This window comes from Equus przewalskii, chromosome 6 (assembly GCF_037783145.1).
Source record: "Equus przewalskii isolate Varuska chromosome 6, EquPr2, whole genome shotgun sequence".
NCBI lineage: Eukaryota > Metazoa > Chordata > Mammalia > Perissodactyla > Equidae > Equus > Equus przewalskii.
The window spans coordinates 15,683,195-15,699,627 of NC_091836.1; the positions used below are offsets into that span (position 1 = coordinate 15,683,195).

General features: G+C 36.5%; 1 protein-coding gene across 30 annotated transcripts in view; it reads left to right on the top strand.

The window, feature by feature from the left end:
* GRIA4 (glutamate ionotropic receptor AMPA type subunit 4) overlaps positions 1–16,433 on the top strand; it is a 368,773-nt gene that overhangs the window by 129,752 nt on the left and 222,588 nt on the right. For all 30 annotated transcript variants that reach the window (XR_011540831.1, XR_011540825.1, XR_011540824.1 and 27 more), the window contains one exon: positions 1,043–1,282. Coding sequence is in view for 19 of the 30 variants with exons in the window: in XM_070623039.1 (XP_070479140.1) it covers positions 1,043–1,282 (240 nt within the window). In the remaining 11 variants the exon portion in view is untranslated. The remainder of the gene's footprint in view (positions 1–1,042; positions 1,283–16,433) is intronic.

A 16,433-nucleotide genomic window follows, 5' to 3' on the forward strand; every position in this document is an offset into this window, starting at 1 on the left:
CCTCAGCAAAAAGAGGAGGACTGGCAGCAGGTGTTAGCTCACGGCTAATCTTCCTCAAAAAAAAAAAGAAAAAACAGGAAGAGAGCATCCCCCAAAGCAGGTTTGTATCCTTTAAAATGTATGTTAGAAAAAATCACCCAAATTTTGACTAGAAATCAGTCATATCAAAAGAGTGATCAAAATATGACTGGGCAAAAATTTTGAGAAGAATGTCTTTTCTTTTTATGAATTTGCCTCATTGTTCTTGCAACACCTGGGAGCATGGACAAGAAAGGCAAGGTGAGGCTGTGCACCTGTCTATCTACGTGCCTCTGGCTTCGGGAACACTTGGTTCTATGGTGTTTTGGAGTTGCTTTGTCTTAGCTTTATGGCCTACCTAGCAGCTACATAGCTGGCTGCATTCCACTAAGCATCTAGGATACCCCAATAGTGACTTTCCAGTCAGCATAACTTCTGTTTTCAAACATCATTCAGAAGAACTCTAGGGTTGTGATAAAAAATTAAACTGCCATTGGAAAAAAAGTAGCATTTTTTAGGCTGAGTAATAAATGCAATACAATTCAAAATAGAAAAGATATGCATATGGCTTAGGAAGGATGGCACCAATGCAATTTACATACTCCTCTGATTAATGCTCAGAAATTTTGAAAGTATAATATTATATTTTTGTGTGTAAGAAAAAAATACAGAGAAAAATTTGTTTATCTCACTTCAAAGTCTGTAGCATAGGATTTGCCACATTATTCTGAAATGCCATATATTACTTCATTTTAGTCAAATCTCTCTTTAATTCAAATTTGCTTCTTGAGAAAGGAAGCATATAGCCCCTTGTTATCTCACTCAATGCAGAGCTTTGAATACAAGCTCAAGAATTCATTAATTGATTCTACAATTAATTGCACACTTCACTTTTACTCTTTCCTTATATTATATTCCTGGCATACCAATGATTCAGAGATTTCTTTTTTTAATTTCATAGACTGTAGATGTGGAAATCAATTTAAAGTCTGCTAATAGTTTTCATTTTTTTCTTTTGTTTCAGTCTGTTCCCAGTATTCTAGAGGAGTATTTGCCATTTTTGGACTCTATGATAAGAGGTCAGTACATACCTTGACCTCGTTCTGCAGCGCCTTACACATCTCCCTCATCACACCAAGCTTCCCTACCGAAGGGGAGAGCCAGTTCGTGCTGCAGCTAAGGCCGTCCTTACGAGGAGCGCTCTTGAGTCTGCTGGATCACTATGAATGGAACTGTTTTGTCTTCCTGTATGACACAGACAGGGGTAAGTCATGATTCTACGACTATATGAGTAAAACTTTCATTTTCAACCTGAAATGGCCTTGTATTACTTGTGTGATTTAGCAAGATATTTTGATCCCTAATATGGCTAATGTCAGAAAATGGTTGAGGTGTATTATCAGTATTTTTATCTTGACTGTAGGGGGAAATTTCTAATTAAACAAGCTTCGGATTCACAAGATTACTCATGAGCAAGCCATGCTTTGTTACCTTGTTGAAATTAAGATAAATAATTCTTTAAAAATTTCTGTGATGATATTTCAGGCACAATCATAAAATAAATATGTTTTTTACCTCAAATGCAAATGATTTAATGTTTTGGAACATCTTATATAGTAACAGGTTAAGCTGTAGCATTGATTTTGAAATACAAAACTTAAATTTGTAATCGAAGGGTCATGACAGTGACAATAGAGGTGTGGTGGAAAGGCTTTGCTTGCTGGCAACCTTTCACTGGCTATAAAGATTAATAAGTGGTACCATATGACTCATGTGTTGGAGAAACAAGGTGGTTAACCAACATTAAATTATTGACAATCCATACATTTTTGTACAATATTTAATATACTTTGACCTTTCAGTTGGAGACATAACTTAAGGAGTTCGTGTATCTTTTTTCAATTCTGTTTTTTATTTAATGACTAGAATCATAGAAATATATTACATTTCAAAATAAACACCAGAGAACCACCTGTGGAGTTTTTTCTTCAGTCTTTTTCCCTTAAAGTATAAGATTTATGAGAAGACAAAGAGTTAGAATAGAAGTTGAAACAGGTAACATTTTAAGAACATCCTTGAATAGAATTCTACCTGTGAAATGAGTAAAACAATAAATATGAAAACAATAAGCAAGCAAAATAAATCTTTGGAAGATATAATTGCCTTTAAAAATCCAAAGCATAGTTTCTTATATTACCTTTAAAAATCCAAAGCATAATTTCCTATACTCAGAGATGAAAACTCGTTAAATGAATTCATCTTTCTCATTGAAATTCACATACTTAATTAGATGAAAATAGTATGTCATACAGGATGTTACATCAGTGGTGGTCCTAGCACATTACTTATTATATTGTCAGTCTTGGTAAATTTTCCTTTCAGAAAATTTAGTATCATCAGTGTATTTTCTGCCTGGTTGCAGCATACTCTAATTTTCATTTGGAAATAGGGGAACATACCCGTATCTCGTGTATCTCTCATGATGAGCATCTTAGAGAATGTAATGCAGATTAGAGAGTTAATCACTCTTCATTCCTAACTTTTGGAAAAATCCTTAAGCAAGAGGACACTGAAAATTGAAATATAATGCAAATTAAAACAACAGTGACATACCACTACATATATGTTAGAATGGCCAAAATCCAGATCGTTGACCACACCAAATGATGGCAAAGATGTGTAGTAACAGGAACTCTCATTCATTTTTGGTGAAAATACAACATGATGCAGCCACTTTGGAAGATAATTTGGCAGTTTCTCACAAAACTAAATATTGATATAATCCAGCAATTATGCTCCTTGGTATTTACGCAGAAGTGGAAGCTTATGTTCACACAATAACCTGCACACAGATATTTTTAACAGCTTTATTCATAATTGCCAAAACCTGGAAGCAACCAAGATGTCCTTCATTAGGTGAATGGATAATTAAACTGTGGTACATCTAGACAAAGGAATATTACTTACAACTAGAAAGAAATGAGCTATCAAGCATGAAAACACATGGAGGAAACTTTAAATGCATATTACTAAGCGAAAGAAGCCAATCTGAAAAGGCTACATGCTATATGATTCCAATTATATGACATCTGGAAAAGGCAAAACTGTCGGGCTGGCCCCGTGGCTGAGTGGTTAAGTTCGCGCGCTCCGCTGTAGGCGGCCCAGTGTTTCGTCAGTTCGAATCCTGGGCACGGACATGGCACTGCTCATCAGACCACGCTGAGGCAGCGTCCCATATGCCACAACTAGAAGAACCCACGACGGAGAATACACAACTATGTACCGGGGGGCTTTGGGGAGAAAAAGGAAAAAATAAAATCTTTAAAAAAAAAAAAAAAAAAAGAAAAGGCAAAACTATGGAGACAGAAAAATATCAGTGGTTACTGAGGGTTAAGGAGAAGGATAGATGAATAGGTGGAGCACAGAGGATTTTTACAGCACTATCTGTGGGATACCATAATGGTGGATACATATCATGATACATTTGTCCAAACCCATAGAGTGTACAACACCAGGGGTGGACCCTAATGTAAACTATGGACTTTGGGTGATAGCAGAATATCAATATAGATTCATCAATTGTAAAATATGAGAGTCAAATGCAAAAAAAAAAAACCAAAATCCTTCAATAAAATTGATTTAATATGGTAAAAACATTAATCGTAATGTCAAGAAATATATACTGGGATGTTGATGAGATGATTCTTCCTGTGGTTCATTTTGACACAGCTCAATTTGCCACTTTGGGCAGAAGATCCTTATATTATGACGTCTTGGTCTCATAAAAATACCAGTGGAATCTATGTCTCACTTTTTTCCTCTGCCCCTATAAAAGCAATCTCTGGCAAGGAAAAAGCTGTAGATATCCGTGCATCAGCCTGTCAACCAAAAACCTTCTGTTAAGGTAATCCAACTCAACTTCAAAACTGACATCTTTATTCCAACCAGTAGTTGCAGGAATGAAAAATAACATATCAGGAAAATGGTCATTTCTTGTTCAGATGACTCTCTCTGCCATGATACCACCATGCTTTCCAAAATTCTGGGTCTTAATCAGGTACTTGCAAAGGACAAGAAAAATTTTTTCTCCCTTTGAAGTCGTAGTGCTCATTTTATAAATTTAGGATCACAAGCTTAATTTATTTCTTCTTAGATACTGTGCTTAAAATCATGTATCATTATCAACAATTCAGGTCTGAACCTCAGTTATGAACATATGATTAACTTTTATCATAAATATAGTTAGCTGATTCATCCATATTTTCACATCATTAAGAAGAAAAGAGCACTTCAACATTAAAGATCAGAATATTTTGAAAATAATGCACAAAACTAAGTGTAAAGAAATAAGATAGTATGGTACACTTTGGTACTTTAATCCTCTACTCTTATCATGAACTACTTACCCAAACATATTTCCTGTTGTAACTGCCTTAATATGACTCTAAATTTCTCCACAAACTTGAGTGGAACATGACTTTCTCCTGCATCATAAATCCTCATTTGGCAATAAGTTATTTCATTGATCCACTCAATTATTTCTGATACCTAAGTGATACAGTGATCTCTTAAGATACAAGAGTGTCACTCTGTCATAACTTATAGTGTTTTTAGGTCAAATTATAGTCACTAAAAGATATGATACTTTATTTCCACTGATATAAGACCTGTGTTCTAACCCTGGTCAGCTATTTATGAGCTGTGTGAATCTGTCTATATTTTTGTCCACATTTGTGAAAGGAAGGAAGGAAAGAAGGAAGGAAAAAAAGAAGGAAGAGGGAGGAAAGAAGGGAGGGAGGAAGGAAGATAAGACAATTGAATGCATTGTCTTTAAGGCCCATTCAAACCGTCTTTAAGGTTTCTTTATATTTTATATTCCAAATATTCTATTTCTTCCCTGGATATAGTGGGCGGAAAGAGAAAGATAGTAGGTGGCATAAGTAATCTCTTTATCAGCATGTGATTCCCTATTTCTGTTCATTTGATTGCCTCTCAAAGAAAAAGAAAGTGTTCATTCATTTATTCATTCAATTTATCTGTTTAACATTCAATAAAAATTTATGGTTCAATTTTTCTGTGTCAGGTACTTTGATAGATATTAAGAATGCAATAATGAGCAAGACACTACTGAAAATAAACTCACATGCTATGACTTCATTAGAAAATGGTACACAACACTCTACTTGACAACCAGAAACTTACCTTTGATACATAGCTTGATGTTTTATGATTTTAATCTAGAACACAACTATTTTCCAAAAAGATCATTGCCTTATTTGGAAAAACAATTATAAAACATCATTTAAATACTAACTTTGATAAAATTTTTGAGTTGATAAATATGAGCCTATTGGATGTTTGAAATGTGGTTTATGCACCTGAAGAACTGAATTTTAAATTTTGTCTAATTTAATTGATTAAGTAGCTACATTTACCTAATGACTACTGTATTGGACCACACTGCATATCTAAGCACTGAGCATGTTTGAAATAACACATTTCACTTTGAGTGAAATTTTCAAATCTCTTCTTGACTTATATTTTACTACGTAAGAAAAGAACTTAGAGAACACCCTGTGCATAATCCTTTTTCCAGTAATTTTCACATTGCATTATTTATAGATTTATGTATCTTTTCTTCCCCCAGAAATATGTCCTTCTCCAGTAATTATTACATCTTTTTATATTTACGCTTTTTTTTGTCTAGCATAGTAACCTCTGATAGGCATACTATAAATATGAAATGAACTAATGAATTAATCAAGTGAAGTCCTTGACAGTAGGTATCAAACAATTTTAGTGCTCTAATAACTAGTCGTGTAATTTATTTGTGTCTGTGTGTGTGTGAGGAAGTTTGGCCCTGAGCTGGCATTTGTGCCAATCTTCCTCTGTTTTGTATGTGGGACACCACCACAGCATGGCTTCTTGAGTGGTGTAGGTCCCCGCCGCCAATCCAAACTTGTGAACCCTCGGCCACCAAAGCAGAGCGTGTGTACTTAACCACTATGCCACCAGACTGGTCCCCATGTAATTCATTTTTTATTAATGGTACCATGTTTTAATGGATTGAATAGTTCATAGACTAGTTAAAATGAAAAATTCTCTTCTAGGGATGGTACTTGAGTTAAATGCCATTTTCTTATCATGAAAAAATGTATGGAGCAGGCTGAAAAATAACATTCTTGATTTACATATAATTAAGCTAAATGTTTAGAAAATTTTAAAATAACCAATATTTTTGTAACAAAATCCTTAGTGGAAATTTTCTCAACTCTAATTAACGTGATGTCATTTTACTTGAGTGAAAAAGATGTTAATTTAAATATTTATAATATAAGCAGTGGTTATTTTCCCATTTGAAATAGATCTTTTCAGAAGAACATATCTTTTACTTGTTTCTGTTGCCCAGAATTTTAAATATTTATGATGTGTTTATGGCCATTCCTCATATCACTGGTAACAAGATGAGTTTATGATCAAGTGAGCCATGAGGCAACATAGATTTAACATTTAAAAAATTCTAATAATCACTGTCAGTGTTTTTTAAAACTGTTATAATGGCCAGCAATTTTGCTCTCTCATCCAGAGTAAGCAGCAACTGACACTGATCTTGTTTTGCTTAATCCTGGTTCTCTTTAATGCTTAATGTTCAACGTTTTACTCGCATTACTGCTCTCCAGTCTAATGGCGTTATTTCACGGATTGCTAAATATCTTGTATCCGATCGCTTAGTAAATATTATAACATTACGTAAATTGTTCCTAGGAGAAAGATATTTGGCAAAACATTGAGTAGAAAACTTTACTTTGGTTTGTTTCCTTTGGTCTGTTTTTTTTTTTCTTTTTAGCTTTTTTTTTTTTTTTTTTTTTACAAAGATATATTCTACACATTGCATAACATTTTGGGAAATTTAGGAAACAATGTTCCAGATGGCTTAATACCTATATGCTGCTATCCCATGCTGAAGCCAGGGCAAGAAGTGACAAGAGGATGGAAAAAGGCGCCTGTGTGGGGAGGGGAGGGATCTTGCTATTTTATTTCTACTTCTTGAGTTTTGCTGCATATTTGCCTTTTATTTTTAAACTGCCTTAAATCATTTTGCAAAAAACGTCAAGATTTAAATAACAGAAAAGGCACAAATGAAGAGGAAGTGACATGCAACACCTTTAAATGGTCTCTTTCACTCCTCAATAAATAAGCCTGTATCAGTCAGTGCAGAGAGCTCTCCTATCTTCTTTTTTGGGCTCAACTCTGATTCTCTTCATCCCTATTTTCTTCTCATATTGTCCCATTCCATCATTCTTTCCCTCTTTCTCTTCCTTCCCTCAGAACCTAGAGTGCACAGGCAACGTGATTTCAGGTGCACTGGGAACCTTAATCCTCTCTCATCCATTACCAGTTACGGACTGTAAGATCCCATTAAACTCAAATCTATAAATCATAGAAGGAGGTGGCAGAGCAGATAACTCTAAGAAATATAGCATAATGACTTCAAGTCACACCAAAGTAAAATTACTGATATCCGCTCCTTCTTTGAAGCCCCCTTTAGATGGGGGTGAGACCAGGATGGTCAGGGATAACTGTACACCTGTCAGCTGGGCTGAGAGCCACTCAGAGGCGCGCTCAGCGTCTACAGTGCAGATTATAAACACCATTCTTTCTCTCTTTCTCCTCATCTCCAATTCCTAATTACTACATCTGCTAATACTCCACCGACACACAGCTACATTAGTTGTGCCACTTAAAATGCTTCTGGCTCATTTTTCTTCTTAAAAACAAAATTCGAAACACAAAAGTGAAACAGAGTTAACTGACATGTAAATTCAGGAGAAAGAAGAAACTTTCAGGTTCTAACCTGGTATTATCCAGAAGGAATGAATAATTTATCTTTAATTCTTGATAGTATGAAGCCCCATTTCCAACTTATTTCCTAACCCTAAAAAATACCTTTAAGTGTAAAATCCTGAAAAGGTTGGAAAGGTTCCCTTTTTGTAAACCTCCCATGGCGATCCTCAGGCAATTGTGTTTGTAGCGAACCCATTAAGATTTAAACTATCTTTTTTATAGCTCATTCATGTATTTGCTTACTGACTTTTATTACATTTACGGTCAGGCTGACAATGCCAAATATTGACTTGTTGCCAGTTGCGAAGTGTGAGGATAATCCATTCCACCAGGAGGAGAACAACACTTAACTATATCTTTCAGGCTTGTATCACTGCCTTCCTGCTGGAACCAAGCCAGTGGGAGAGCAAAGGAAAATACAGGTATAAAAATAACACTGGAGCTTCCTGTGGAGATCCTAACTTGTAATAGAGGGAGAAATGGCAATCAGAAACAGGCAAGGCAGCCCCTGGTCTCTTCATAGCATCTCTTTTGGTGTCACAGCAATGTTTATTCCCTGCCCTCCTTAACCTAGTGTTACCACTGTGGATTAGGAAGGGGAGCAATAGACTGAGAGGTGAGTAGATCGGATGAAGGAGCACCGGTGGGTGTTCTTATAAAGAGGGTTCTGTACCCCATCCCTTTTCCCTGGTGAGAGGAGGTGAAGGGCGGTACCCAGCTATCTGTCTCCTTCCACTTTCTCTGGTTACAGAAGGAAGGATTTGGGGGAAATTGCTGGAAGTCATATCCTGAAAGAGTGCTGAAATCTAACAAGGAGAATGAATCAGAGTAGGACTGCCAAACAAAGGCATTAGCAAAGAACAATGACATGAAGCTAAAATGAGGGTATCCAAAGGAGAGAGTAGAGTAAACAGCAGCAAAATAAGACGTGGGTTGTTGGGATGGAGAAATTCTGGAGACCAAGTACAGAAGCCTCCAGTTGCTTTTGTGAAGCCAACAGCCTTCCAGACACTCATTTGAGGGTTGAAGAGGCCTGAGTGAAATGACAGGGAAAGTAATTACTCAGCCCTCTGAATATTTGTCCTGGGTCAATTTAGTTGTCGCTTAGTAAGCGCTTGGCCTACATTGTTGACTGACTGAAAAGTCACCTGTCTGGATGTTCTTTCTTTCCCCTATCCTTCCCAGGGTCAGTGCTGTATCTGAATAAAAGATAAGAGCAGATCTGGATCAGATCTTTGGAGGCCTTACTCAGTGGATCATGTCCCACCCCCTGGAAATACAAACTTCAAACAAATTGTAAAATAAGTGTATGGGAGTCCGACAGAATTCTGATTTTTCCCCCATGGTGACCATTTTCATGCTTTTTCTGAAATATTACATTTGTAAAAAAAAAAGGAGGTGTTTTGCTGTGATATAGCACTGGCCACGTGCTGAACCTGTCAGTTGAGGTATTCAGCCATGTCTGAGGACCAAAGGGAAGGAACAGGCTCCTTGAGAATCCTTGGATTGATGGCACATGGGTGCAATGTTTCAGCAACTTTCTTATCCAAAGAGGACAAACTGAGTAGGCGTTCTCACTGGTTCCATCTTGTCAGTGACCCATACCTTTCTAAAGCAGTAAGTCTGCAAATGACTTATAATTTCCTGACAACTTCTTCATTTAAAAAAAATTGTTGCTTATCTGAAGATCTGGGGGGAAAATCTTTCTTTTAGAGCCTTGAACACATTGACTCAAGATAACTTATCATGTCTCTATGAATTTTCCTTCTATTATAAAAATGGAACAAATGTGTGTGTAATAACAATGCGCAATTAAAGTTGAAATCTTAGTGCAAAACTTATGTCAGAATTCAAATGCACTCAGTTGAGGGGTTTGATAGTTTATTCACTGTGTTATAGCACATATGATATCAGGGCTATGGGAAGCAATAACTTACTATTTGATTCAATGGGAAAGAGTTTTTAGATACAAGTTCCTTATAAGTGAAGCTATGAAAGCCTTGCCAATCTCTTGCGTGTCCGAATAGAAATAATTCCCGAATCTTTCAGTTCTGCAGTCCAGTTGCTGTCAGTGGAGGACAGTCATAAGACCCCAATGTTAAGAGCCTAGATTCAAATTCCAGCCATACCACTTATCATGTGTTTGACCTTGGGTAAGTTCCCTGACATTGCTAGATCTCAGTTTTCTAGTCTTAAAAATAATATTAATAGGGGCTGGCCAGGTGGCATAGTGGTTGATTTCCTGCGCTCTGCTTCGGCAACTTGGGGTTTGCTGGTTTGGATCCCAGGCATGGACCTATACCACTTACCAAGCCATGCTGTGGCAGGCGTCTCACATATAACATAGAGGAGGATTGGCGGCAGATGTTGGCTCAGGGCTAATCTTCCTCAAAAAAAAAAATTAAAAAACCGGTATTAATAATCAAATCTACTTGGTCACCATGAGTTATATAGAAAGTGCTTGTAAAACTCCTGGAGTATGGTAAACTACGTAAGTTAGAGCGATTATCTTATTGTCATTATTATTATCATCATCATGATTAGTGTACTAATACCATAATAATTTCTGCTTAAACTCCAATAAATACTTATCATTTTAATATTCTTAACCATGGCTCAAAGGTGTTTGGTTAATATTTTTATTATGAGACATAAATCTTCATAACATGTGGGCGTTTCTGACGATAGATGCAAAATTGATGAAAAAACAAACTTAAAGCATGAATTTGTGATTTCTTATTCTTTGTTTACTTTAGAGACTTTCCTTCCTCTAACTTCTCTTAGAATGCTGGCATTCTCCCTGGGTTCTGTCCTAAACCGCTTTGTCTCTGTAAACTTCTTCAATACAAAGCTGCATATGTCACCTTCCTGATTAGAATGATTTCATGACTTTTCAGTACCCTTCATATAAAATCCGAGTTCCTTAAGTGATGCTCTGCAAACCGTCTCTTGATTGCTTTTCCCACCTCATTTTACAGTCCACTTCCCCCAAAACACCAAGTCCCGGTGAAAATGGCCTTTCTAAAGATTTTGAGCACACTAGATTCTTTCACTTGCCTTGACAATTCTGCAAATGCTATTCCTGCTGCCTCAAAGATTTACCCCACATCTTTTCCCTAGTCACTCTTACCATTCCTTCAGGTCTGAGCATAACTTCCTTCAAGAAGTTTTTTTCTACACATTTACCCTCGAGTGAGTTAAAGCCCCTTCTGTGTGCTCTCGTAGCACTCTCTGTTGTTTCTATCAAACACAGTATTCTAACTATTTGTTTAGTTCTATGCCTTCATCATGAGATTCCTTAAGGTCTATAATAGCAGGGATTTTGTCTTACTCATTGGTTTTCCCTGAGGAAAGGGCTCAACCTGCCATTTAATCACACTGAAGACCTATGAATGAGTGGATCTCATGGTATCATCCTCACTTGCATAACAGTGACTTCAAAATCTGTATTTATAACTCAATCCTCACCCTGGAGCCAGACTCATGTACGTAGTAACTGTTGGGTGTCCCATTTGTATCTAAAAACTCAACATCTACCATGTGCCCCCTTAAATTTGCTCTTTGTTCTGTATTCTCTATCCTAGAAGGTGGCACTCTGCCTTGCATGCTGGAGAAACAAGAGCCTTCCATACTACATTTTCTCTCTCATGCAATCACGTCCAACCAATCCTCAGTCCTGCCAAATGTCTGTCACATAAAAATATGCCCGATGCTTCCCCTGCTCCGTGTAAGTGCATGGAACATGGATTTGGGGAGGATATCCTGGAGCTTTTGCTCAGACCCACTTCATTCCCCCGCATCAACCAGCTTTTCTCCTTGGCTCCAGTACTGACCTCCTCGAATCCGTCTTCCATGTATCTGCTGGGGTAAACTATCTGCAACACAGATCTCAGATATGTCACTTCTGTGCTTTAAAATCTTCAAAAGGACACAAACATTTTACATTGTACTTGCCAAATACCTGTCAGGAAGATTCTCCTATGTATTTGGAAAGAATAATTTCATAAGATACTTGTGTAATGTTTCTGAGGAAAATGCCATGGAAATGGTTACAAACTGTTTTCTATCTTGGATTGTGTATCATATAGGAATAGTTTAGACTGCAAATAATAACAAATACAGAATAACAGTATATATACATGTATATATGTGAATATAAATATGAAATACACACAATATGGAGCTGTTATGTAACTGCTATAGAGGCTCCATTATCTTCTGGCAATAAGACTCTCACGTCATTGCTACATCATCCTCAACATGTGGCTGCACTTTAAGCACCTTGGTGGCTACTTCAGCTCCTATCAGATCCGTATTACAGTCAACAGGAAGGAGTGGAAGGGAAATAAAACCACACCACATCTCTACCACACAGGTCATTTTACACATGTAATTACACATGCAATTTTGTAGAAAGGTTATATTGACCTTCTAGACTATGTTGCACAATATTACATATTTTTCTGTTTTCTGAATGAGTTTGCATAATGTTAAAATTAGCTTTTCCTCAAACGTTTGGCAGAACATGCCTTAAAATATTTAAGCATGAGGTCTGAAGAACTTTTTAAACCATGCTTCAATTTCTTTCATGATTCAGAAGCTTATTCATATTTTTCATTTCTCCTTGTCTCACATTTGCTAAGATACGTAAAATACACTAGTATGAGGTACTTAATGGATTCGGGCATAAAACAGGTTCTCTGTGATACTAATTCTTTGGAACTTTTTAGAACTTTCATGTCCCAGTGCATGGCTAATTTCAGTAATATTTCATGAAGTCTTAAGAATAATATTTACTTTCTATTTTCTTAGTTGCCAGGTTCTATATAATCCTTATATGTTTTTGTTAAAATCTTCTGTGTCTTTATTAAATTTCTTACTACCTGATGTAATTGAGAGATCTAAGTGGAAAGCTCTTTTTTTTTTGAGGAGCATTAGCCCTAAGCTAACATCTGCTGCCAATCCTCCTCTTTTTGCTGAGGAAGACTGGCCCTAAGCTAACATCCATCCCCATCTTCCTCTACATTTTTATATGTGGGACGCCTGCCACAGCATGGCTTGAGAAGCAGTGAGTAAGTCTGCACCCAGGATCCCAACCAGTGAACCCCAGGCCACCAGAGCAGAATGTGCGAACTCAACCACTGTGCCACTGGGCCGGCCCCCGGAAATCTCCTATTTTGCTCATAGAATTATCAATTTCTTACTGTATTTCTACAGATTTTTGCTTTACATGTGACATATTTTAATATAAAATACTTTAGAATTTTTAGTATCTTCCAGGGAAATTGAACCTTTTTATACTATGTAATGAAACTCTCTCTCCTTAATAGTGCTTTTTTGTCTTGAGGTCTATTTTTTCAATATTACCATAGCCACCCAAGCTTGCTTTTGGCTTATCCTTGTGATGTCTATCTTTTACCATCTTTTTATTTTCAACTTTCCTGCATCCTTATGGGCATATCTTTTTGACATCACAACTGCCATTATGCACTGGGTAATTTACTGAGTGTGTTACATATTGAATTCTCCCCAAACCCAAAAGGCAAGTAAAATTATTATCCCATTTTATTCCTGAGACAATTAAGACTTAGAAAGTTTAAATAATTCACCCAAAGTCACATAGCAGTCAGTGACAGAGCTGAGACTCCGTTGCCTCTGTAGTCATCAAACTCTTGCCTTTAATTACTATGTTAGACTAGACTAAGAAGAGTTTACTTTATGTTCATTATGCCTTCCTTAATGAGGGAGGATGATCTATGCCAGGGGTCAGCAAACTTTTTCTGTAAAGAGCCAGATAGTAGATACTTTAGGTTTTGCAGACCATATGCTGTCTGTTGCAACTAGTCAACTCTGGTGTTGTAGTGAAAAACAGCCATTGATAATAACAGAAACGAATGAGCATGTCTATTTTCTAATAAAACTCCATTTATGGGCTCTGAAATTTGAATTTTACACCATTTTCATGTGTCATGAAACCTTATTTTATTTTGTTTCCCCGTCTCCCCTCCAAATATTTAAACATGTAGAAACTATTGATACCTTACCGGCCATACAAAGGCAGATAGATGGCCAGATTTGGCCCATGGGCTATAGTTTGCAATATGTGTACATATTCCCATTAAAAAACATTGTGTTGTTTAATAAGGTTAATTTGTGTTAAATTAAAAATTCGCTAATGTCTTAGAAGGAATTCTCCAATTATATGGGTAAATGGAGTGTTACTGCACATGTATGGGTAGATACAAGTAGATATATTCCCAAGATTATCTCTTACTCCTACTCCTTTGGGAAATCTTAATATTTAAACTCTGTAAGACATGAATAAGATTTTCCCTGATAAATTTTTATCTAGAGTCAAAGTAAAAATTTTTCTGACAATTATTTTCTGGGTGATTTTTGCCTCTAATTAGTTCATAACTAGGATAACCTTCTGATGTATCACAACATTAGCCAGGTCTCCATCCTATGTCGTACCAGCTTGTTTTGTAAATATGTATCTGTCACAGATATTTGTGTTTGCTTTGTGCACTTTTCACATCGTAGCTCACCTCTATGCTACATGCTAACAGATTATAGAATAGCAAACAAAATGGCATAAAGAAATATTTGAGATCAAGGTGGAGGAGCGATTGTTGAATCAAATATAAGGACCATGTTTGACTGTGTGGTATGTGCATGGTGCTGTGCTAAGTTGAGCAGGGGATTGAAATGCAAAATAGAAATAGGACATGGGTAAATATCAAGTTCAAAGTAATAGAAAATTCTAATGCTTTTAGGGGGAGGATAAAAAGAGTCTGAAGAAAACAGGATTTTCTAGAAGAAATGAGAGTAAGAGAAGAGGGCACTCCAGCTACAGCAGGTAACACAAACCAAGGCATGGAAGTGAAAAGTTCATGGAATTTTGCAGATGCTTAGAAGTCTGATTTGATTAAAACCTTTGGCACAAGGGATTTACAGGGAGGTGGAAGTTGAGGCCAGCAAGGTGGTTGTGATAACCATGTTTCATTAAGAACTCACTAGGGTTATGTGTTGGCCGAATGCCATCATGTGTTTACTTAAGCTACATTTTAAAACTCCTAAGAGAGTTCGGAATGTAACTAGAATCATCAGCTCATGGCAGAATAGATAAGATCTACTGAACAGATGGAACAGATTAGAAGATTTTAGTATCTAAACACAGTAGTCGTTGTCATATAAAAGATTGCACTCTTACCATTTCCAAAGTTTATTTTAAGGGTTTTATCAGTTTTGATAGATGCCAGATTAAGATCATTGAAAACAAGCATTCTCCTTCTACTAGAAGAAAACAGCAGGAACACCCATCTTTATAACAGTCTGCCACTTTAATTCGGAAAGTAGAGAAAAGAATTTTGTGGCAGATATTGCTTTCTGGGTTTTTACATTTTTGCCTACTTATATCCTGCCAAAAAAAGATTCCATGTCATGGGGTATTTTATGTGAGTGCACGTCTCTGTCTTTTTCACTTCATTGGGAATCATTTAGCTCTTTTCATATGAATTTTAGAAAAAGATATCTAAGAGGTACATTTCTATCAAGTCTAACTTAGGGAAGATTTGAACTGTGACTTACTTAAAAAGTTCTTCTACTTGTAAGTATCTTACAATACCCCCAAACACAACCTTAAAAGGACAATTCAGAAATAGACAATAAGTGGAGTACGGAATGAAAACTGACATTTTGTCACTGGTATATCTTAAAAAGATTATTTTTTCTGTGGTTCCATATTAAACTTGATGATCTGTGTTAATTCCTATGTACAGTTCTTATCGGAAATGTATGCTATTTGAAGCCTTTCAGTTATTTCATTTTGTGAATTTTATATTATCTAAGTTTTCATTCAATTATTTAAGAAACAAATGACATATAGAATCATGAAGTCCACATACCTATTAAGTTTAAAAAATACTCTTCTAAAGTAAATTTATATTTGGAGGATTTCTCCCTCTCCCTTCATCCCCTGAAAACCTGTACTGGTTTACACAGCAACTACAGGTAGTGTATTAAGGAGTTAGCAGGTTTTAAATGGCCCTGGCTGCTCATCTAAAATGACAAATTTGAGAGTGAGTTGTGTTCCTCCGTATTAGGCATACATTGCCTTTATATTACTGTAGTCGGGGAAAGGGATGTTGTTCCTGAAAAGAAGAACAGGGGGAAAAAAGACTTAAAGAAAGGGAATTTTTATTTTCTTAAGAACAATCTTCTTAGTAGCACCTGGACTGGAAATTATTGTTTCTTGTCTAAAAATATAGAAGCCAGGTAGGCTTATCCTTACTAGATGCAAGAGACTTATTTTTTTTATTTTTTTGGTGAGGAAGATTGTCTCTAAGCTAACATCTGTGCCATCTTCCTCTATTTTATGTGGGATGCTGCCATAGAATGGCTTGACGAGTGGTACTAGGTCCATGCCTGGGATCTGAACCTGTGAATTACAGGCTGCTGAAGTGGAGTGTGCCACTGCACCACCAGGCCAGCCCCCCAAGAGACCTATTAAAGATGTGCCATTGTCAGAACAATGCCAGTACTACCCATTGGACTAGATGTTATTATAG